At 41.5% G+C, this 24,034-nt stretch overlaps 1 protein-coding gene across 4 annotated transcripts in view; it reads left to right on the forward strand.

The window, feature by feature from the left end:
• Positions 1-1,915: 1,915 nt before the first annotated feature.
• The window catches only part of FAM13A (family with sequence similarity 13 member A), a 116,981-nt gene continuing 94,862 nt past the window's right edge, over positions 1,916-24,034 (forward strand). The window contains exons 1-4 of one of the 4 annotated variants that reach the window (XM_083861360.1): positions 1,916-1,969; positions 4,558-4,747; positions 7,378-7,587; positions 15,874-16,054. In XM_083861360.1, coding sequence (XP_083717486.1) covers positions 1,943-1,969; positions 4,558-4,747; positions 7,378-7,587; positions 15,874-16,054 — 608 coding nt within the window. In that variant the 5' untranslated portion in view covers positions 1,916-1,942. Of the gene's footprint in view, positions 1,970-2,038; positions 2,549-3,665; positions 3,715-4,557; positions 4,748-7,377; positions 7,588-15,873; positions 16,055-24,034 lie in introns of those variants that run through there. The other 3 variants (XM_083861362.1, XM_083861359.1, XM_083861361.1) reach the window with 3 other exon arrangements.

A 24,034-nucleotide genomic window follows, 5' to 3' on the forward strand; every position in this document is an offset into this window, starting at 1 on the left:
TGTTTTCTAAGGATTTTCTGAATTTTTTGCAGAAAAATAGTGAAGGTTTCCTGAGTAAAGTGCAACCTAGATTCAAATACCACAGCATCTTGGCTGATTTCTGTGGCACCAGAAGTACGTACTGCTGTTCCCCATTCATCACACCCTTTTTTTTGAACAGTCATCCTGAAGGTGGTGCCTCAGTGCAGGGAGGAGAAGAACTTCAGCATATATAGAAACGTGTCTCTGTGTGAAGGGTGGAAGGTACAGGAAGGAATCCATTTACTTCCAGGCTGAGGTTAAGGAAAGTTGAGGTAAACCTTTCTCTGCCCTGCACTGGGGTTCTTGACCCTGTGTAAAGTCAGGAGGGGACAAAGACAATTGTGGAAGTTTTAGTCTGGGTTTGATTCTTCTGACACACAGGAAACAAGTATGCTGGCCTTCAACTCTCCTGAGACTTCAAGCAGTACTGAAGTGTCTTTATCAACACAGAGAAAAGTTACCAGCCTGTCACAGCCTCAAGTGCTCCAGTGGCTTGGCAGAAAGTGGGACTTTCTAGGCTCTCATAAATAATTGATACAGCTCAATTTCTGGTCTTGCTTTTTATAGGATGAGTATGTACCTGCTACCTGTCAATATGTATTTATGAAAGCTTTAATGCTATAGCTGCTGTTCACTGCTGTGGGTTCATGTCTGTACTCTTCACCTCCCATTGCAGTCTCCAAGGAGTTGCAGATTCTCATCATTCCCTCTCTGGATTACAGTTTGAAGCACGTCACTGGTTTTCCCGCTGAAGCTGCAATTAGGATTTAGAAGAAAAGGGCTGTGTGTGATTCATGCGGAAAGAAAGTTAGAGGCTTACAGTAAAGCTGAGGATAGAGGAAGGAGGATGTTATATCAATTCACTTTGAGAGTCCTAAAGGGAAATTAAGATGTCAATGCTAAGTCAGTCTAACTTTCATAAACTTACCTATTGGGAAAGTTGTAATTTCGGGTTAGAGCGGCTTAGAGAAGAAAACAGAAACTGAACATGGAAGAGATCGCTCTTCTTCCTCTCCTTTTCTCTATTTGGCTAGATTTCCTTTTGTCCCAGTGCCAGAGTCAAGTATTCCTGAGAGGCACTTTCCAAAGACCTTCCCTCCTACCCTGACGCTCAGTCCTGCTGAGTGGTGCTTACATCTGAGCGGATGTAGAGAGAAACATGTGTGTGTTGTGCTTTTTCTATAACAAAAAAAGTCAAATGCCTAAACTCTCTAGCTCTGGTTTGAAGCGTAATTTGAATTTCTGGGACAAGCACTGCTCCTGGGCGGCAGTGACCGGGAGAAGGGCGCTGAGGGAAGCACATTCCTGCCTGCCCCTGCCATGCTGTGACACAGGCTGGCAGTCTCTACCTGTGCGGGGTGTCCTCCCCTCTGCTTTTCGCTTTAACCTTTCTGTATTTCACCAACATATCCCTCGATGGAAAACTGTAACTGGGGGCAACGCTTCCCAGACTCAGGCCAAGTGTTGCAGGGCACCGTGCTCTGCGGGGGCACAGGGGGGTTTGTTGGCCCGGCTGCCGCTCTCCAGGCCGCGCTGCGGGCCCCGTTCGCCCTTCGGCGGTTCCCCCGCACCCGCTAACGTTACTGGGCTCTTCAGCGGCCGTGCCCGAGCCCGGGCTGGCACAGGGGCTGAGCGGCTCCGCTCCCCGCCCGGCACCGAGCGGCAGGTCCCGGCCGGGGCCTCGGCGATGCCCGGGGGCCGCCCGGTGCGGCCGCGCAGCCCGAGCTCCGCCCGCCACGACCCGGGGAAGCTCCGGGAGGCAGACCCACCCCCGGCGAGCCCTCCCGGCCGCCCCGGGCTGGGGCGGGAGCCCGGCTCCGCTCCCCCCGCGGGCCGCGGGGCGGGCCGGGGCGGCGGGCGGCACCTCGGGGCCGGGGCTGCGGCCGAACGGGGCCCGGCGGGAGCGGCCGGGGCGGGCGGCATGGGGGCCGGGGCGCTGGCCGTACGCGTGAGTAGGGGACGGGACGGGACGGGAGCGGGGCGGCGCTGCCTGCCGAGCACGGCCCGGAGCGGGGGCGGCCGGATGGCGGCCGGGTCAGCCTCCTCAGCCTCCTCAGCCTCCTCCTTCTCCTCCTCCCGCCGCCCTCCCCGGGGTCCCTCACGGGGTCGGGGCAGGGGAGGCCGGGCCGGGCCCGCCGCCGGCTCCTCGTCCCGGGCGCTCTCCATCTGTGCTCTCTCTCCTTCTCTCTTCTTCCTTCTCTTTTTTTGTCTTTCTCCTTCTCCCCGCTCGGCAGCTGCCGCTCAAGGCGATTCCAGGGGGTTTCTTCTAGTCGTCCCCCCTCCTCCTTTTTTTTTTTTTTTTTTTTTTTTTTTAAACCCAGAGAGCAACAGCCCTGCCGCGTTTAAAGTTCTTGGATGAGCTGTAAAAGTGCGTCCTGGTGGAGTATAAATAGATTTTTTTTTTATTTTTTTTTCCGAGTGTCTGGGCGGCACTTTTTGGCGGCACCGTGCAGGGATGATTAAGTTGCTTTTCCCAGTGTTGGAAGTCAGCAGCAGTGGCATTAATACTTGGACACGTTTTCCCTGGGTAAAGTCAGATCTTCCAGCTATAAGGCAACATAACACTGAACTCTTTGTTTCAGAGCTGTTTTTTGAGGGGATGGCTTTATTTTGGTTTTGGTTAGATGTGTATTTTGGAAAACCACATAATTTTTTTGTTCCTAGTTAGAGCAGTCTCTTCAGATCCTGAAACAAGCTCAAAAATTTCCTCATGTTTCTGTGGACATGGCAAATGTCTCTCGGTTCTCCTGCAGATTTAGACAGTGAGTTTCCCCAAGTAAATCCAACTCAGTGACTCAGGTTTTCGAATGTTGAAACAGGCTGGAAACCTGTAACTGAGCACGATTGTGAGACTAATTGAAGGCCTTAATTGGAAAAGCTCCCTGAGCATCACAGCTGCTCAGAAACTGCTCAGAGGATTTTTGCTGTCTTATGATTTTAACCTAGTCTACATGATTTTTCCCTTGTCATGTCTCTGCCTGGAATAAACATTGTTTATTTTTCATTTAATCCTGAACGGGAACATGTCTTTTTAAAAGAGATGTGGTATTTTAATGTTAGTTAAATTTTAGTTCAAACACTGGTGCATCTACTGTTCATTGTAAATATTTATTTACAAAAAGATTGTCACAATAATGCAATGTTGCCATTCTCTTTCACAAATAATAAAACATACTTGTGATGTTTATATAAGCAGCATTTTTGTAAATATCACACAAGTGTTGTGTAGGACCTGGGACTGTAGAGCACACATATGTTTCAAATAACTGTTTAATGGGAAAAGCACAGTCAAGTGAATGAACTGCCAGATCATTTTATATCTGAAAGGACAGTCATGCTTAATAGCAACATAGCAGATGTTCATGTTGCTTGCAGACGATAGTAAAAATATTGTGTCTCAAGTGAAGAGATTTTAAAGGCTTGTTTAAAATAAAATAAAATAAAATAAAATATGTATGCCATGATAAAATCTGTCTTAACACAGTGAAATGTCAAGACTTAGGCAAGAGTCTGAGCACTTTTTTGTATTACTATACAGTATTCTCCATATGTACAGTTTCTACTACCAGTTTGTTAATGAGGCACAGTAGGAATAGGTTTATTTTTAAGCACCGTGCCAGTGGTGGGGTTATTAAACAGGCTGAACTCCATGGTAGTAGTGGCTCGCAGTTCTGCAGTGTGATGGCAACTGTGGTGAGTGATGCTGCTGCTCTGCCTTGAGCTGTCTTCCCAAATGTGCAATCCTGTAGGCTGATTAAGATTTCTGCATATTATCAGTCCTATAAATCAATCAGGTATTGTTTTATTGCCCTGGGTTTTATTAACTAATCCTCCCATGATTTCTCTGTCACTGCAACTCAAAACTTATGAGAATATTGTGCCTCCAGAAGAGCCTATGGGATTAAGGGTTTATTGTGCAAGGGGTTTTTCCACCCCCCTTGTTATATGTGATTAGATTACATAGTCCCTTTCTAACTTTAAAACCTCAGTAATTAAATTTCAGACTTAGCAGATACTAACCATAACAGAAAATCTTTCATAAGAATCTTTCACCTGACAGTGGCCAAAATGAAGCCATAAGAAACAGTATTTGGAAAAAGAGTGCAGTGAACTTTCTCCAGAGTACTGCCCTGACAGGCATCCTGGAGACAAGCTGAGCAACTGGTAGTGTATTGGGATTGCTTGTGTTTGTCCAGTTGCTTTTGTAACCCATGAGATTTTCATGAGTTAACAACAGCAGTCTCCCGCTTACTTACTCCCAGTTACTTGTTATTCTTGTAACAAGCTTGTCTGCAAAAGTTTTTCTCCCTTTCCTACAGACTACCTACATTCTTGTTCCTCTTCTAGTGTTTTCTTTGTTCATTTTTACTTTCCTACTTTACAGAGGTGTTTTCCTTTGCAGTAAAACTAAGTGGGGCCAAATGCTTATGCTGGAGCATAAAAGCCAATTTTGATGGATGTGCTTGTTTTGTGACCACACAACCTTCTGCAGCAAATGTGACTAATGCACGGTTTCTTTCCCTCTTACCCTTTAAGCAAAGCAAGTCGGCTGTCAGATTGAAGGAGGACATGAAAAAGATAGGTGTGCTTTCACCGAACAAGCAGAGAGACGCGACTGGTCCGAAGGTGTTTGGTGTGAGTCTTCTGGAGCTCCAGCAGCAGGGACTGAGCAAAGATGGCATCCCCATAGTTGTGTGGAATATAGTGGAGTACCTCACCAAGCATGGTAAGCTTAGTGAAGTCACTTCTTGTAGCACTCTTTATGTAAGACTCTTCAAAGGGAAGAATGTGGGGTTTTTTTGGCATGAACCACAGGCGAAGAATGTTACTGTATGTGGTTTGATTCTTGGGTTTTTTTCTGCCTTGATGCTGAACTTACTTTTTAGTATGTTTATAAGGTGAACTACAGTGTTAGGTAGGAGCACACTCATAAACAAGCTGTTCAGTTCATAAATGGAATATATTCCATGTGTAAAGGTTTGTGTCGTATTCCAGTTGCAAAACATTTGTCTTTAACACTTTTTTTATATAGAGATAGTCGCAGGCACACACACACACACATACACACACATCCCATCAGAGAACATTACTGGAAGGGAATACAAATTTTTATAAGTTTTCAGATATATTCCAGTTACTATTAATCCTCTCAAGGATGTAAGTTCAATTCTTAGCTTTTCTTTGCATTCATTTAATGGGACTTTATTTCCCATTGTTGAAATACATTTCCTTGCAGAAACACCAGTGCACAGATGTCTTGTATGGCATTTGGTCAACAGCATAGAAGGTTTGTGGTGGTAATTTCATCTTCTAAGGAGCTGCATCTGGTTTACCCTAAGGTTTTCTCTCAGCTACTCAGTAATGATAATCCAATTGTAGAGGCTTAGATTCTATGACTGTGTCTTGATAGATCCTCAGAACCTCATAGATGCAAACATGGCTTGAAAATTAGCTTGGATTAACGTACAGTGCAAATTTTAAACATGCTCCTACCTTTACACAGCAGCATCTTGCTTGATCTACCTCAACCTGCCTGAAAAGTGGCCTGCTAAGACACTGGAGAAGAAAGAATGGAGAAAGTTTTCCATCATTTAGGGTTTAATCAAAACCAGAAACTAACAGACACTCTTAACTGTGGGCTGTGTTCTGTGTTCCGTAAAAAGATTGGAATCCCACACGACTGTGTCTCAAATGTGGACTCAACAAGCCAAGTTTTCTACTGTGCAGCAAGATTAGTTGGGCTTCTGAATGCCACGTTGATTATCTGGCCCTGATAAAGGCCATTCTTTTTCTCAAAAATGCAAGCAAGATCTCAAAGATGCCCTCTTATATTGAAAGTTGTTGAAATGGGTGTCCTGTATCCGTGTAAGGTTTGTTTTGTGAATTAATGGTGAAGTTAACTGTGGAGGCATTTTTAACCAAGGCCCAGACACCCAAGCTGAGCTGACTGTTGGGGATCTTCATCTTTAAACTAAGTTTGCATTAAGCTGCCTATTTCCAAATTTATAGATGAAGCCAAAGTTCCTTGTTTGGTGTTTAGTAGTTTCTAATTACTGTTTTTGGGATGTTCTAGCCTCTCTTTATTTCCATAAATGAGTGAGAGAGAGAAGGAAGTTTGATCTGTGTGTGGGCTGTGGCATTTGCTCACCGAGTGCTGCAAAAACAAAAATCTTTATTGAGATGAGGTGTTTTCTGCCCTCGAGATGGCAGCACAGCATGTCACAATGCATTTTGTTGTGAATGCAGGAATAGAAACTCTGCCAACAGTATCTCATAGTAGTCAAGTAAAATGTTTGGGTGCTTGTCTATTTTTTCCCCTTAGTAGAACAATTTGTCTTTTGGTGCAATAAAAGAGATTATTTTTCTCTACAAACTCTGCTGCCCCAGAATTGCTTTCCTGGACTGGAAGCATTCTGTCAGATTGCAGTTCCTTGATGTCTAGTCTGAACTGATGAAAACAATACATATTTCGATCCTCTTAGTGTTATGCTTCTGCAGAAGAACAAGCAGGTCTATAGACACAGTATTAGAAAGGCATATTCTTTGTGAAAATGTTCTAGAGAAAAAAATAATTTATAGAGGTCAGTTTTAGGGTCTTCAGAGAAGGTTTTAATTCTCAACAAATGCCTATGCTGTTCAATTTGGTATGGTCAGTCTGGCTTCCTCTGTTGAAGCCTCCCTTTTTTGTACATCTCCTTCACCTGGTGTGGGGTGTCTGGCCTGTCGTGATTGATACCATTTCTTTTTCATTGTGAAATACTTTGGGCTTTGTGCTGTCCAAGATACATTATTTGCTCGTTGCGATTTCCTACTATCATAAAGTTGCAGAACTCACTGTAAAGTTACTGCTGTACTCAGCACATATTCAGATGTTTTTGCCTCACGATGGTCATGGGTAAGGACTTGTTACCCTGGAAGCTGAATCTGGAAGTAATCACATGGGTGAGTATGGCAGTCCTGCTCAAGGTAATAGGCTACTTCCAGAAATGAAACAGCAGAAGTGTTTTGTGGAGTCCTTTGTAGGGTTCTTTTCTGTTGAAATATACCAATGGAAAATGTCTTATCTCAGTTGGTTTCTCATTGTGTGAGACAGCTCAGTGGCACTGAAGTATTGTGGATTCTCAAAATAGTATCCCAGGCCTCAAGATCTTGTCATTAGTATTTGTTATTTATCATAATCTAACTACCTGACTAGAGGGAGTTTCTGTGGAAAAGGGGGGTTTTTTATATATTGTAGTGTATTAATTGCCCTTGTTTGTATTACTACATGTGTGTTATTAAAACTAGAATATCTGTTTTGTCACGTCACTGGGATATAGTGGTTCAGCTCAATCTTGAATCAATATATAATTACAGGTATGACACAGGAGGGCCTCTTCAGGGTGAACGGCAGCATGAAAATGGTGGAGCAGCTGCGTCTGCAGTATGAGCGTGGGGAAGAAGTGGAACTTGTTAGAGATGGTGATGTGTACTCAGCAGCTAGTCTGCTGAAACTGTTTCTGAGAGAGTTGCCAGATGGAATTATCACGTCTGCCTTACATCCCAGGTTCATTCAGCTTTACCAGGGTAAGTGAGAGGTAGAGTCTTCATTCTTCAATGCACTTTCTTTCTGGGTAACTGGTTTCTTAGTTTACTTTGTTTCTCATTGCCTTTGGCTTCAGCTCTTACCTGCTCCCAGATGTGCAGTTCTGTTGCAAGCGGCAGAAAAATGTTTCTCATGTGTTTGGTGAAGTCTGGACTGCTTATGATTTTCTAATCCAGTTATATCTGCTGAATAAAAAGTGAAATGATCAGCTAGTTTCTTTGGGGCTTGTAGAAAATAATTGGACAGATTAATAGATAGATTTATTATTCTGTTTGGTAGGGTGGTTTCTGACAGTTTCATTGTAATGGACTCTTGATAAATGAGAACTTCATCTGCTTGTCAGATTGGGCCAAAAGCATGCACTGCCAAAGTTTCTGCTTCACACTAAGTAATGTGATTGTCATAAAAACAAGCCAAACAAACAAACAGTTTGCAAGTAATAGCAGACTTTATGTTTTATTCCCTGTCATAGCACACAAGCTGGAAGTTTGGGGTTTTTTTTCTTTTATTTACGCCCCCTCATCCACTTTCAAGTGGTGGTTCAGCCATAGGAAGGAATACCACTTCTGCTGTGGAAAGTTGAGAAATCATTTTCAAGAGAGTTAAGCAAGTTTCAGTCTAATTCATCTGTATCTGACAATCTCTGGTGCTGGTAGGTGGAATGAGTGGTGGTTGGCCCTGTTCCTTGACCATATGGGTCACTGACAGTTCATCTCTCTTGCTGCAGGCAGTCAACACTTCTTCTTTATGTTTTCTTAAGAAGTTGCAAGGTGAGTGGGTAAAGTTGCTGGAGAATGCAGAGGAGGTTCTCACATTCTTGTCTTGAGGTCTCCCTTCCACTTTTCTTGCCTTCAGTGGGAGAGGAGGTTTAGCCATTTCCAAGAGGAGTGAAAATAGTGCCATGCGTTTCCTTTAGTTTTTTTCGGCTGGAGAGAGTGTTGATGGTGCACTGGAGAAGACCTTTGTGCTTTATCTTGAGTGCAGACATTTCAGCTATAGATTGTATGTGGACTGTGTAAAATACCTTCCCTATTTACTAAAGTTGTCTAGGGCACAAGGATAGCGTTCAGGAAGTGTTGTGTAGGAAGGTGCTGTGGTTTTAGAAAGTCACCTTTTTCTGGTCATTGCTGTGCTTTCTTTGGGGACTTTTGAATTTCACCAGGTCTGACTCATGAGCTGTATTTAATTATGTTCTTTCTCAGAAATCACAGCTTAAGTGTAAATTAGTAATAAATAAATAAGTCACACCTTTGCTGTTCCGTATCTTCTCCCACAAAGGTCATATTGGTGTATTGTACCAGCAACTACTGATGTCCTTTGTGAAAAGTGCTGTTTGTGGAAAGGTTAATTTGTTCTGTCTCCCACAGGAAAGAAAAAATCTCCCCAGTACTTTCTAGGGAAATGAGATGGATATTGTTACTTAGCAGATTTACTCACCAAACTTTCTTGTTTCCAAATAAAGTTACGGATGTAACCTATGAACCCAGTTCAGCAAAAATCCATCCAACTGTGACGTGACTTCATAGCTGAGTTTGCCTCTATTTCACAATAAGATCAAGCTTAGTGCCATTATAATTTTGATTAGGGAAAAAATAGTCTTATTTGAAAAATGCAAATTGGCTGTTGTGGCAAGTGGAAGGCTTTTGTAAAGGTTGAAGAAAACTTCGAGGGTTTTTTACCCCCTAGAAAATACAGCATAAATGAGTAGTTATGAAAGGCACTGATGATTTTCATCGTGTTCAGATTAGCTTAAGTGGTAGGTGGGCATTTGCTTGCAGTTAAATGATCAACCAACTGTGCAGGATTGCAGGAGTTATCTGTTCACTTATCAAAGTATGTGCAAGGGTATTGGTTGCAAAATGGTACCAGGAGAGTGCGTGCCTGGGTGTTCGTTTTGTAAACTGTGAAGAGAGTAGGTCAAACTGTTTCTGAGTCAACAGGTTATTAAAAAATAACTCTGGATCTGGAGCCACTTTGTGACATGTCTACAGTGAAGGCAAATACAAGCTCTGTCACAATCTCTGTATTCCCTCCTCTTGAAGCTTTGCATGGGAAATGTTTTTTTAGGATTATGTTAGATTTCTTTTGGTGTATTTTTAGGGGTTGTTATCAGCATTTTTTAAGCCAGCTGAGATCTTGGCCTGAGAAGAACATAGTTACTTTACTTACTATAAAAATGGTTAGAGAGTGATTCTTCTAGTTAAGAATAGCTGGACTGAAAATTACAAATTTTACCTGTAGCTGTAACCTTTTTCAATTCCAGCTATCAAATTTGTTACCAAATCAAAGAGAAATAATCTGCTCTGTTATGAAAGAGAGAAGCTGTCCTGTTGGTGTTGAAGAAGTCCACACAGCTTCTTGGCATTGCTGGTTTGGCATTGCTGTCTGCAGCCTGTGCAGTGTTGTGTGAAACAGAGCTCTACATGCTGCCCTGAAATCCTAAAGTACTTTTGTTTATATAAATATTTAGCGTAATGCCAAGACTATGCAGTTCCATAAAACATCATGTAGTGTATTGTGGTGTGTCCTGGCATTCTCTCTGTGCCCTTGGAGAAGGACAGTGGCAGTGGGAGATGGGAAGGGCCTCCCTCTGTAAATGATGTTGATCAGAAATGTGTGTTGCAAGTGCAGGCCAGGGACACACTGATAGTGACCTTGGTGTTGGCCGGTCGTCTCACAGTGCCTGACAAATAAAGGCTGCTCCTTATGGGAAATTCTGGGGTAAAAAATGTCCATCACAATCTCTTTTGTGGCTGAGGCTTCACTGCAGAGCAGAGCTGTGCCCACTGGTACGAAATAGGCTGTACTTTGAGAAACCTCAGCCAGAAATTAGCAGCTCTCATACAGCAACCCCTGCCTGAGCTTGTTTCTCCCCTCTGGCTTTTCATTCCTTATCTTCTGTATTGTGATCACTGACTCTTAAGACATCTGTGTGTACTAGGAACTGCACGCTCTTACCCCTTTCACAGGTCACTTGCTTTCATTAAGACAAAGTCCTACTGTACTGTAAATATCTTTTTTGTTGTTGTTTCATTCCTTCCTCTAGCGGAGATGCAGTGAAATACAGACTGTCTTCCTTTCTTACTCAGTCTAATTGAGTTTAATGCTATTTTGTCGCTCTGGCTTCTTGACATTGCTCATCCTATAGAATTTATATTTTTTCAGTGGACAGCAGCAAGATGTGAGCTCTGTTTCACATACCTCCTTCTGCTTACAGCCTGTGATGGCTGGCATGGTTTTGTCTGGTGCCTGTGAACAGCCTTGCCTTTTTCAGGGAGAGGGATAGTAGGCAGTGGAAGGGAAGGAGCAGCTCCCTTCCTGATCAACATGTCGGTTTACAGAACACTTACTAGCCAGCAGCTGTTTGAGTTACATGAACAAGCAGAACCAAAAATACAGCTTATGTTGGGGGATTTTAGAGGTCAGATTTCAATCTGAGCAATGACTGTGAAAATGAATAGATGAGAGCTGACCTTTTAAATGTTGTAACTGCAGCAGTGCACCAAATCTGATTCATTAGATATCTGTGATTCTCCAGGCTCCTGTAACATGATGTTAACCTTTTCCTTTGGGTTTTATTGTCATTTTAGTGTTATCAGAGCTATTTCCAAGCTAGAGAAATAACTTCTGTTTTCCATATGATGATGACGACGTTCGTTATGCAGTAAAAACTCTTGGCATTGGATTTTTTATGCAGATGACACTCACCAGAGTTGCAAAAGAAGTGTGCTCTTCCTCCAGTATGTTGGAATGAAGGATAAATACAGCACTGCAAAGTGCCATAATGATAGAGTGAGGTGTCTTAAGCTGGATTGTGATGACAGCCCTCTTATGAGGAGGGCTTACAACATTTCTGCTCCTGATGGCAACAAGGCATAATTTTTTTTCCCTCTGGGGCAGGATCATGTTCTGAAGGATGGTGTCTGAAGCAGTTTGTTTCTTGGAAGGGAGAGACTGGAGTCCCACTTCCCACAGATTGTGAAGGTGGAATGGAAGGCTTTAATTCCTCTCACAGCCCAGTGGATGCCGTGGCACTGCGGTGCACAACCTGCTGCCTCTGTGCCAAAGATCAGCTTCCCCGGGCACATTGAGAGCTGCTGACAGATGCAAGCTTTTCTGTCTGCCCTCCAGCCCGGTAGCATGCAAGGCAGCTGGAAGCTGTGCAGTGGTAGCATGACACTGAGCAGTAGCCTTTCTTCCTCAGATAATTGGGCTAAGGCACTGTGGTAATGTGGCTTCAGTGCTCCCAGACTGGAGTTGTTTGGGGTCAGACCATTTGAGACTTGAGCAAAACAATTACGCACACCTGTTTGCAGGAATTCTGAATCTTTCGTGAAGTTCAGGCAGCATGAAGGAGTAACATGAACAAAGATGAATTGGGGAATTGGATTGTGTCTCTAGTGTGTCAGAGACACTCAATATGTTCAGAAATAGCATGAACTATTGGAAAATATGTCCCTCTTGTTGTGAGCTGTGGGCGTACGCTGAAATTAAATGAGACTGAAAACACCCTCACAAATGTGTCTGTACCTCCTACACTGTTGAATCTCCTGTTTCTAGTTAATTAACATTTTTGGAGAGACTGCCTGTCCTTTTCACTTGTATCCTTGACTCGTTTCTCACTGATGAGTCCCTAGTTCAGCTTTAACTTGCCAGCTGCCCTTCCTGGCTTCCTTGGTCCTCCGTTTTGTGTCTTCTGGCTGCTGAGCCTAGACATGGCCTGAAGCTTCTGGTTTTATTCCTTTCCTCAGCCCAATCCCCTCTATTTCATTCTTGGTTTCAAGCCATTCCTGACTGCGCATCTAGCTAGGCGTCACTTTCAGGCCTTGGCTGAGATGCTGTCTATTGCACATGGCTTTTGTAAGGCTCCCAAAATAAAAAAAGTTGAATGTCTTTGTCTGCCTTAAGAGCACCTTCCTCAGCCTTCACTCTTTACTTTCCTCCCTTCCCCTAGGCAAAATTTTCAAAAGAACTGGATATGCTGTGCTTGAAAATCATGAATAGCATATACCACTCTGGTGCTCTGATGTTTTTCTGATAGTCACTACCAGCTCGGTAAACCTTAATGACTGACTTTGAAACAAACTGAAAAGAAGGAGAAATGCTCCAAAGAATGGGTTGTTGTTATGACTCAAGTCTGTTTTTGCTTTCTAGTAAGTTGAAAAGCTGTTACATTTGAAGAAAGCAGTCATAGGATAGCAGTAGTAGACTTGTCCTGAAAACTGTACAAAGTGCAGGGAATACTGTGTATGCATGTCACTGTCAATATCCACCACAAATTATAAAAGGAATGTTTTGTAAATAAAGCCGAAATCAATGAAGTGTCATCAACAGAAGAATCAACAAACTGCTTTTGGTTTTTGGATTCTTTTGGAAGAAAAACTTGAGTTCCTTGTGCCTGAAAGACAAGGTCTTCAGGACTGGAGAAGGAGGAGAACGAGCAAAGCCCGATTTTCTTTCTTAGATTATACAAGGAGAAAGAATTTGATGGCTCAGTAGATGGGGTAACCTCATGTTACTCAGTGTCTCTACGTCCTTCAGTTAGGGTAATTTCTCATGATCCTGTGATGTGGTATCTGTCCCTGTTCTTGAAAGTACAGAAATGAACAAAGGTTTGGCTGTGCTCAGCAATAATATTTTTGATGTTGATTCACACCCCATAAAACATCACGGTTAATGAACAGGGACATCCTACCCAGAAAATACTAAGGCCCAATAGCTTTGTTTATTGTGTTTGAAATGTTTTGTGGTGGTTATAAGCATCTTTCTAGTTTGGAAGAGATGCAAATTCCTCCAGTAAATGAAAAAGTACCCATCAGTCTAAAGTCCCAGTGGGAGACTCAGAGAGGCAATTAGCCATCAAGGGCATTCCCTAATTAGATGACAGGGTGATGCTGATAGAAGAGGTACATTTTTTCTCAGAGATGGCTTTGGCTTTCCTTATCGTAACTGCAAGCAATTTGTAGTAGAAAACGCTGTGCTAGTTGCTTTGTTATCTGAAGAAAAGTGTGTTAGGAGGTGAATTTTAATGTTTTGGCTACATGGAAATTAGTTGTGTTTTGTTTTCTTTTGAGTGTCATAAAAAGATAATTAGTAATCAAGTCAGAGACTGTACAGTCCACTTTGATCAGTGCAAATACAAATGGACTGAAATTCCTTATTGTTATTCCATTTAATACAGCCGTCAGAAGCCTCCTGAAATTTTGCTGCAATAATGGATCAGATTTCTTGCTGTTGCCAAGCTGATTGCTAGTAGCAAATCCATGATTGTTTTTTCCTCTCTGTATCTGTAAAAAAGGTTGTGATAAGCAAGCAAATAAGATTTTTTTGTCTCATCTGCTTCATGCATATTTGATATTTGACTTTTCTGAAGGAGCTAATTTATTATCTGTAGAAGAAAAGGATATAATTAATCAGTTGGTTAAAATGTTTGGTCCTGTAATTTGACTGACATTTTAAACTTTGGTCTGCTGTGATGAAAGAATTAATACTAAGTCTGTGGCACCAAAACAGACACAAAAAAGTGAATTCAGCATGCATATAAAAAGGCTTTCTTGCCATGTACAGTATTAGGCATGTCAGGTAGAATAGGAATCATAAGCCTGGAAGAAAATGAAGTCCGTCAAGTTTCAGCTGTATGAAGTGGCAAGTAAGTAGACAAAAAACTTCATTTGTTTGCCAAACTATTTGCAGGATAAATCCTGTTTATTAACCACAAAAAAAAAAAAAAAATCTGATTGTAAAACAGAAGTAATATTGCAACCCAGTGGCTGAGTTCTCAGGAGTCACTTTCATATATTTTTATACAGACTGCTAATTTTCACAGCTAACCACTTTTCAAAGTACTCTACTCCTGAAACACTGTTCAGCCCAGCCCTGGAATATTTCTGGGAAGTGAAAGGTAAAAACAAAGACAAGACTTCTGAAGCGCTTATACATACATTAAGTGGTGTTCAAAGATTTTTGTTTTCCCTTCCTTTTTTTTTCTCTCTTAAAAAATGTGGAGCAAATGTAAAATGTTTTTTTCTTGCAACAAAAGCTGTGGGATGTTTTCTTGCCAGTCTTCTCTGTGTGCTGGTAGCCGGGCATACAGCAGAGCAGCACCAGCAAGCCACAAGGCTGATAAATAAAGTACTAGAAATGCACAGATGGCCTCATGCTAATGGACACTGCTTATAATTAGATCAGTGCGGAAAACCTTCAGGCCATGAGGTCTTCTCTCTGGAAAGGATGTTGCAGGGTCCTTGGGGTTTTCATGCATATGTGAAAGTTTCAGTAACATTTCACTTTTGTGGAGAGTAGAAATTAATATTTGCAAGGACTAATGCATCCTGTTTTGGTATAAACAGAAAGCAATACTGACTTCTTTTCAGGACTTTGCTTTTATTGATATGTGAACCCAAGATTTTTGTGGGTACAAATCACTTTTTGGAAGGTATTTTTGTGATGGAGGAGAGGAGCAAAAAATTTTGCATCTGAATTCAATTCCAGCAGCAGGACATGATTAAGCAGAAGCTGTGTGTAAGGCCAAGCTTGCGTTCACCACCTGTGAAGCATCTGTGAAGTTCATGCAATTTTTACTTGAATATTTGGATGTGACTCAGTTCAATATGGAAAACTTTTATCCATACCTAAATTCTAGAAGATTGTGCAGTATAACAAAGATACTCTCTAACATGAGAGTATTTTGACTTGTTTTGAAGTGTGGCAGTGCCCGGAACAGTCTGTTCCCTATAAGGAAGACTCCCTCCTGAATGTAGCATAGTTGTCACCCACACAAGGTATTGTGGTGCTGTTGTAACACTGTGCATTTCAGAAGACTCTTTGTTTTGCCACTCTTGCTTTCTTATTTTTGAAGGTTTTCATGGGAAGGGAAAATAATAGTAAGAGAAGGGTTTGGGAAGTAGGGATGACAGAAGGAGCATGGAATCTGAGGATCTGGTAGAGAGGGAGTTAAAGCAGATTTAGCTGTGCCAGGTGGGGATAAACATGCTCTAAAGCTCTTAGCTGACTGTTAGTAACTGCCCAATCTGCTCAGGAAAAAGGCTACATCATAAAGGTAAGAATGAAATGGTGCCCTTGCTGGCCAGAGTGAGCCTCATGAGAAACATCTGCGTTCCCTGAGGAAGACTGGGGAGTTGTGTGTCTCTGAGCAGAAGCAGGAGTGAATTTTAGCTCCCACTGCTTGCTCACCCATGTAATTAAGTTGGCAGCAATGAAGAAAACTATATACATACGGGTTTTTTTCTTCTCTTTTTTTTTTCTAGACTCTAGAAATGACATGCAGAAGGAAAGTTACTTGAAAGAACTCCTTAAAGAGCTGCCTGATGCTCATTACTGCCTGCTGAAGTACCTATGCCAGTTCCTGATAAAGGTTGCTGAACATCACGTAGAGAACAGGATGAATCTTTGCAATCTTGCCACTGTATTTGGACCAAACTGCTTTCAGTAAGTCGGGCTTTTTGCTTTTCCCTGTTTGTTGGCAGGTGGCCAGAAGTGTAGATGTCGGAAGTCTACTTTGTCAGGGTGATCAGATGGAGGCAGTGACTGGGGCTCTGTGTTAAACTTCAGTGCTGAAGCTATTTTTGAGCCAATTGGAAGTGGAGTTGCTAGTGCACTCCACTAGTGGAGTGGACATCTAGCCTGCTTTCTTTTTAAGGAGCATATTTTTTTCCATTAAATAGCAAGAGAATGTACAGGAACGAGACACTTAAACTAAAGCTTGTCCTAGTAACTACACAGCTGCCTTATCTTAAGATGTTGCTAGTGGATGATGAAGGTGAATTTCAGGATTAAAGCATTTGCTGTGTTAGTACAAAAAGACAAAGTATATTTTAAAAATAATTGTTTTCCTCTCCCAGACAAAAAACGCTCAAAAGACAGTAGTATGCATGGGAATGCATGAATAAGAGAATTACTGGAAGCACAATACTGCAAATTTCTGACAAGGAAAAACAAAACTATTTTTTAAGCTTGCATCCGTATGAGTAGTTTGGGAATTCCTGTCTAAATGTATTAGCAGAGTTCAGAACAAACAAAGTAATTAGAAGAATTTGAATTCAATGGCTAAGTCTCTATGACTCAAGCTCCCAAGTGGCTATTAGAATAATTTTTAGTTTACTCATCACTTTTTTCAGGAGAGTTTAAAAATTAGCTGTGTGTATTTTTTGGTGTAGAATGCAGAGAATTTGGGTTCAGAATTGCGATTGGTGTTCCTAATATTATACCAGAGTGTATGTGTTAAAAGCTCTATAGTTGTTGCCACAACTGATCTCTGCTCCTAAGACAGCATGGAAAAGATAAGAGTTTTTGTAAGATTTGCAGAGATGGAAACACCTGATTCCATGGCAGAACATTGAGGAAGGCAGAGTTCATTGGAGGTGGAAAACCAAAGGTTTATGAGTCTGTATGTGAGTGTAACCAGCTCAGCAAATGTGATACATTGAAATAAATGCTCATGTGGCAAAAGAGGCGTTGAAAGCAAGGCTTGACATTTACCAAATGGCTATTGTATTTTTTAAAGACCTAAATAGGTTAGAATTAGGGATGTAGATTTTTATTTGAACTAAGTTTCACCATCTGGTAATTCAGCTATATGTTTCATCAGATCTTGATCTTTTCAAGGCAGTTCAGTCTTGTGGTCCAGACACAAAGATTGTGAATAACAGTTCAATTAATACCCTTTTCTCCTGTGTTAATGGATGCAGTCTTATATTGTTGGAACTGTGACCATCTGTGCCAACAAAGATTTGAGAGGGGGAGGAAAGAACTTGCAGCACTGTTTTTAGGTATTGGGCTTAACCAGTTGGTTGGCCAAGCATCCAGAAGGAGATCCTCAGAACACATTTCAGAGCTACAAAGTAAGGCTGCCTGAAGCCTGCTTGGCAAGGGCTGTCTCTCTACTGGCTGCAGGCAGCCTGTGGAGAAGCTGCAGAAATTAGATATTGGCAGGAGGCTGAAGCGAATGCTCCTCTCGCTTTGCATTGTTTGTTCAGAGCAGTGCATGGGGGGTTTCTCCACAACAAGGAAAGAAGGCTCAGCATCCAACTTGTCAGCAATTACACTGCCAAAGCAGGGAGAACTGAGATTTTTCTGTCAGAAATTCACACTCATGTCTAAAATTAATGTCAGAGTCTGTGTAGTTAATGCACAGTGTCAGAGAAGATAAAGCCCATCTGCTGATAGTGAAGGACTTCTTTTGGCAAGGTATTTTTAGTGACAATTTAGCTGCTTAAGCATAGTATCTCCTACTCCATAACTGAAGTTGTTTAACAGTTGAATAAATCATGCTGCTTGGCCACTTTCCACATATTTAGGCTTCATTTTAATGCTCTTAATCTCATTCTGTTTTTCTACATCATATCCTCTGTAATGTATCCATCTCCTAAACCTTCAACTCTTACTGTTTTTATCTTATCCAGTACTTCCCCTGCTTCCTTACTTGCCATTTGATAAACTGCATTGGTGCTTTTCTAAGAAAGATTATCTTGTGTTTTCTGTATTTTTAATGAATAGAAGGGAAAAAATGTCTATTTGCATTCCTTGTAATGAAGTGTGATGTAAGATATAAGAACATGTAAAGGGCAAGGTCAAACAGCTCAAAAAAAGATTTGAGATTTGATTCACTGTTTTCTCCCAATTTGGATTGTTCAGATTTATCGTGATGGATGGCAAAGGTCAAGTATATTGAGAAATACAGCCCTGGAGGAACAATGAGCATGAAGGAACAAGAATAGTTGTCTTTTCTGTCACTGGGCTAATCTGTGTAGAATATTAACATTTGCAGTGTGGTTACTCTTGGAGGAAGTTATTGTCCATTGCCCTGAATTTCAGCTCCTGGAGGGACATACCCTTAGGTAAGGCCTGCTGTGTGGGCTCTGCTTGGCTCTAACGGCTTGTGCTGAAAAGATGAGGACCAGGTGGGTTTTTTCTCCTCCTCTCTGTTCTCCAGGAGCTGGGTATCAGAGGAGCTGCTGCCCTGATCCTGTCCTTTGGTTAGCATGGTAAGACATGAGGTCTAACAGCGTAGTCAGAGGATCCATTTGCACCCAATTTTTTGCAGCTCTCTCTGAAACAATGATCTCTGTGTGTGGCCTCCAATTTGGTTATGTTTCATTCCAACAGAGATTAAGTGTGTTATGAGGTATTGCTCCATCCCCCCAAAAGTGGCAGGCAAATGCAGGTGTCCAGTTAAAATGCTGGAGTTAGATACAGTTGTTTATGTATGATGACTACATAACAGAAATTACACTAAGGGTAACACGGAAAGTATATTATCTTTGGATATGGAGAAAATGCTAGATTGTAGAGTAGCTGTTTGTATTTCGGAGATGCTGAACTTGAAAGAATTAAAATCTGATCTGAAGTTATGCACGAATGTCTTACCTTGGTTTCTAGCAGCCTTGGAGCTTGCACTGGTTCGGTATATGAAACTGAAGTGAAAGCAGAGGGGCTGAATTAATACACCTCAGTGAGTAATGTTGGCCTTTGAAACATTATGTGGATGGGCTTTGTTTTCAGCAGTGCAGCCCCAATCCTGCATCAGTCTTCAAAACAAATGTGCATCCAGGATCAGGGGTAAACTGAACACTGAATATTGTTGTTTAAACATTAATTAAATACTGCATTTTCCAGCACTGTAAAGGAATTTTTCATAAATATTCAGTATGCTGAAGCCTATAATGACAGTTTAAAACATCAAGCATAATATAGCAAGGCTATAAATGTTCTCATCCATAATCATATTAAATACTCATGAATATTTGAGTTCAGCAATACAGCTCAAATACAATCACAAGGAGTGTTTTTGAAGAGCCTCGGCTTTGAAATATTTGGAGATGAGAGCAATATACTTTGTAAGGGAATGCTAGGCTATGAACTGCCCTTTGTCCCCCTTTATGTAGGTTTCACACTCTAAGATAGCTACTGTCACTGTAATTTTGTGATGAAAAATGGAGCTTTTGCTGAAGCAAAAGATTTTGCATATAAATGAAGCCAGTTGGTAAAGCCTTTGTGGCAGCATCAATCTAACTGCCTCGTGTTACCTGTGTTGCCTGCATTTTACATTTTATTATTAATTATTATCATTCATTATCTGCTATTGTTTTATTATTTATTAGTGTTTTTATTTTTATTAATTATTTATTATTTTGCAAGCAATGCTGATAGAGCTGAATTACTGAGTTGACTTAGGCTAATAAATCTGATACTAGAGAAAATAATCTCTAGGAACAGATTTTAACAGGCAGGCAGGTACATGCCCCAGAGTTGACTCTCCAGGATTCTCCAGTATCACAGGAGCTAAAACACTTCTGCAAAATCTCAGTAGTTGTATCTGTCATTGCATTTCACCCAGACTGGTGATACGTAAGCCTGCAAGTGATGCAGAGCACCTGAATGAGTGACACAGACTGAGATGAACATCTGTCTCAAGTGAGTGTTGCTGAATCTTTAGCTACTTACTAGACTGTGATCTTGCAGCAGTCTGCAGACATGAATATGTGCCCATTTTCAGCTGCCCCAGTTTGTGGACTGGTGTGTTAGGACAAATCTTTCACCAGCTGAAGTGGACAAGTTATGGCCGTGAGGTCGCATCTGTTACAGACACAGGAAAGCCCACCTTGAGGCACAAGACTGCCTCAAGTTGTAACCTCTGTAAATTACTGCACTCGACTCTCAAAATCTCCAGCTGTGCTTGTTGAGCGACTCATGGGCATCTGAGGTACTAATGAAAATGTTTTGCCAGGGCTGGAGAAACCAAAAATCAATGCAGTGTTTCCTGTCCTTTGAGTCCCTTCATTTCTGGCAGGATTCCCTGGGAGAATGGTAAGGTGACTTTGTGGTTCTTCTCTACAAAAGATACTGTACAAGCAGCAAAAGTAGTTTTTAGAGGATGTAGCCCTCTGATTGTAAATTAGGATTACAGTGCTGTCATTCCATGCAAGCTGCTTCTGCAAAGCCACTTGGGGAAATGGAACATGCATCCTTCATCTCAGACAGGGTGGAGTCAAACACTCTTGGGAATTCGTAATGAGTTGACCCTTTCACATGGAAATCTCTGGTTCTCAGTTGTGACAGGGAACTGTCAGCAGTTGCTGCCAGGGGAAATCAGTTCAGTGATCTCAGCTCAGCTCATTATTGACAGATGACTACTTCCCAGATCCTCCTGGCTGCTTGAAGCAAGTTTCCCAGGTGTGGTGGATGATGACAAAGCCTTGTAGTGATGCCTGTCCTGTGCCACATGCAGTCGAGTTTGTGTGTGTCACTGCCCTGCTCTCAGCAGAATCTGGAGGTTCACTATCTGGAAAGCCCACTCTGCATTCAGCCTGTTACAGCTTGTTTACAGAGAGCCTGAGGTAAATTCATTTAACTAAATGCCTGAGATGTAAGGAATTCTTTCACAGTGAGTTAATCTGACCTCAGGTCACTTTACTTCTGAGTAAAAGCTGTGACACAGAGCCTTGCTGTGGTTTAACCCTTTGAGACGAGCTTTCCTGAGCATCCCTGTGGAAGGAGACATGGACTCAGTCTGGAAAAGCCAAAGAACATGTGGGTGTGGTGTTTGCATGGACAGGAGCTGCATGGAGCTGCACTGGGTGAGCCAGCCATGCTTGTAGGACATTGTGCACAAGTGTGAAATAATGCTGGGTATCAGATTTTGAAATGAAGATCTGACAGCCTGATCCGATTACCAAGTAATGTTTTAACTTTGAGAGCTACTGCTTTTTCTGCTTTAAAATGACTTCACCGATAATTTCAATTTTTAATATCCTGCAAAACATGTGGTACTGGTGCACTTTTGCCCTTGACCCTTCTTAACTGCGTCAGATATTGTTAGTGCTGGTGCCGCATTTAGACGAGGCACATTTTTTGCAAATAGTTAATGTGGACATGCTCTGCTTTGCACACAGATCATTCAGAGCATCTCTGGGAAGGGCAGGTGTCCAAGGAATCTAAGGGAGGGGACACTAGAGAATTTGCTCCCGCTCTGCCTATGCTGTGTATCCGTTGATGACTTTGCAAGCCACTGTGATAACTTCAGTGGGAGTTTTCCAGCTAAGATAGATCTGTACTTATCGACACTTTTTCTTCTAGAAATAACCATAGAAATTGCAGGTTTATGCCACCCTTCTGGTGTTTGTGGTAGAGAAACTGATACTTCTGCTGCTGCTACTGAAGTAATTTGTACATATGTGGCTGTAAGGGGATGAAGTCCTTCTGTTGAGGATTTTGTTACTGGAGTAAATTATGTGTCTAACTCTCAAAGCAACGCAGTTGTAATACCTAATTAACATGAAAATAGACATAAGGGAACCAAGACTATGAACAGTTTTATACTGTGATGTTTTAACAAGACCTTTACAAATGATCATGAAAAATTTCCAAGGAGTAGGGTGTGCATCAGCAAAGTGGAAGTGTGAGAGAATATTTTCTCACAGATCTGGGTGTTTCTAGTCAGTTGAAGTGACATTTGTAGATGTCGTGACTTTTCAGAATGAGAAGAGCTGAAGTAAAATGCTTTTTTTTTTTTTACACACATTTTCAGAAAAGTCTGGTCAAATTGGTAGATCATGCAGTGTGGCAGCAGATGGGGTTTACTTTGTATAAGTAGGCAGGGTAGTGTGTGCTCATAATATAAACTTATCTTCAGCTCAGCATATATTTGTTGAAAGGAAAATGTCACCATGGAGAGCTCAAAGAGTATAATAGTCCTTATTGTGACTGAGGTCTAATAATAGCAATTATAGGAGAAATATATTAGAAACTTTGTTAGAAATGCCTGTTTAAGTGGCAGAGAGGTGGCAATGAATAAAATATGTTAAATTTCCATTAAAATAAATCAATTCATTGTGCTTTGCTTGGTTACACTCAGAGAGAGGTGTTAAAAAAGACTGAAACCATGAGCTTTAGCCTTGTGTTTGGCATATGCATCTCACCCTACTCATACAGAATTGTTCAGAATAGGATGTTGGATTTTTCACATGTTTGATTTAATAAAATTTAACTGGCAAGGTATTGTGGGGAAGGGAGGGCAAGAAAGCCATGGAATTGAGCAGAAATAAATACTGTTTTTGTGCTTTGTGGAAACTTTATAGACTGGACTGTTTTCAGCCAGGTAGAGTTTTTTGGTATTAGCTGTTGCCAGTAGGCAACCATTGGCTGTAGTTCTAAGCTGATGTGGTTTAAGTGAAAATTCTGCTATCTGGAGTCTTTATTTTGACTTGCACATGCTCTATTACATTTTCAGTCCTTGTCCTGGGGATGAGATTCGTAGGGGTGCCATTATTTAAGCTGTACTCTGTTTTGGAGAAACAAATCAGGAAGGTAATAGTCAGGATTTGCCTGAACTAGCCAGCAAGCAGGCTTTGCAGCACACCAACACTGGAGCACGTCATTGAGCATGGCAAGAGGGGTTTCTTTCAGTCAAGGTAATTGCATGGACCTACTGCATACATACACTTCCTTCAGGCCAGTTACTACGTTTTGGTGAATATGTGACATTCTTCAAAGTGAATTGGCCTGAGTGTACATGCACATCCATCAATAGAAGTGGTCCCATTTGTTCCTTATTTAGTCTAAGGCCAGCTTCCATGCTAATGAAATCAATCAGCTGAGACTGACACATTTTTACAGCTGCCAATATTCTACAGCATAAAATAATTCAATCCTTTAAAATTCAGGTTCTGCTACTGTAGCGTGTACTAAATGTTGAAATTATAGCAATAAAGACTCTTTTCTGGAGTTTACAAATATGTATTCTGCTGCAGTGGGTTACTCTCCCTGTTGACAGAATGTCAGCTCTCCCTGTTACATCCCTCTAGATGTATTGCAGAGAATAAAGCACTGAGAAGGATCAGTAGTCCCTACAAAAAGGCACTTTTTAATGACAAATTTCTGGGCGCATCAGCTTTCAGAGCCTTCTTGTAGAAATGCAGATCTGGCCCCAGTAAACTACAGTTACAGTTTTAGGGTATGTAGTTATTTGTAAATTTTTATTTACTCTTTGCAGTAAGCAATGATTTACTTTCAAGTTACATCCCTGTAAAATAGCTCAAGGGGAATTTGTTTTGCTTTTGGGGGTTTGGGTTGTGTTTTCTTCTCACATTACCACTTGTCTTCAGCCAAAAGGTAATTGAAATTTTGTTTTGATTTTGACTTCAGTAGGAAACACTGAATGATTGCAGGAGATTCTTCAGAGATTGAACTTTTGCATTAAAATGGAATTTAAGTCAGTTTGGGGCCTATAAAATTGTCTAGTATAAAGTGTGCAGAAAGCTTATATTCCAGCAGATAATCACTAGATGCTTCAATGAATTATGAGCTCTGTTGCTAGTGACATGCATTTTTTGCTGCATGAGAGACTTGTGTGAAATACATAATGAGACGTGCAGATACATACAGTATCTTCCCTTTTCTGTGTGCCTTTAG

Source organism: Zosterops lateralis (assembly GCF_965231275.1).
Source record: "Zosterops lateralis genome assembly, chromosome: 5".
NCBI lineage: Eukaryota > Metazoa > Chordata > Aves > Passeriformes > Zosteropidae > Zosterops > Zosterops lateralis.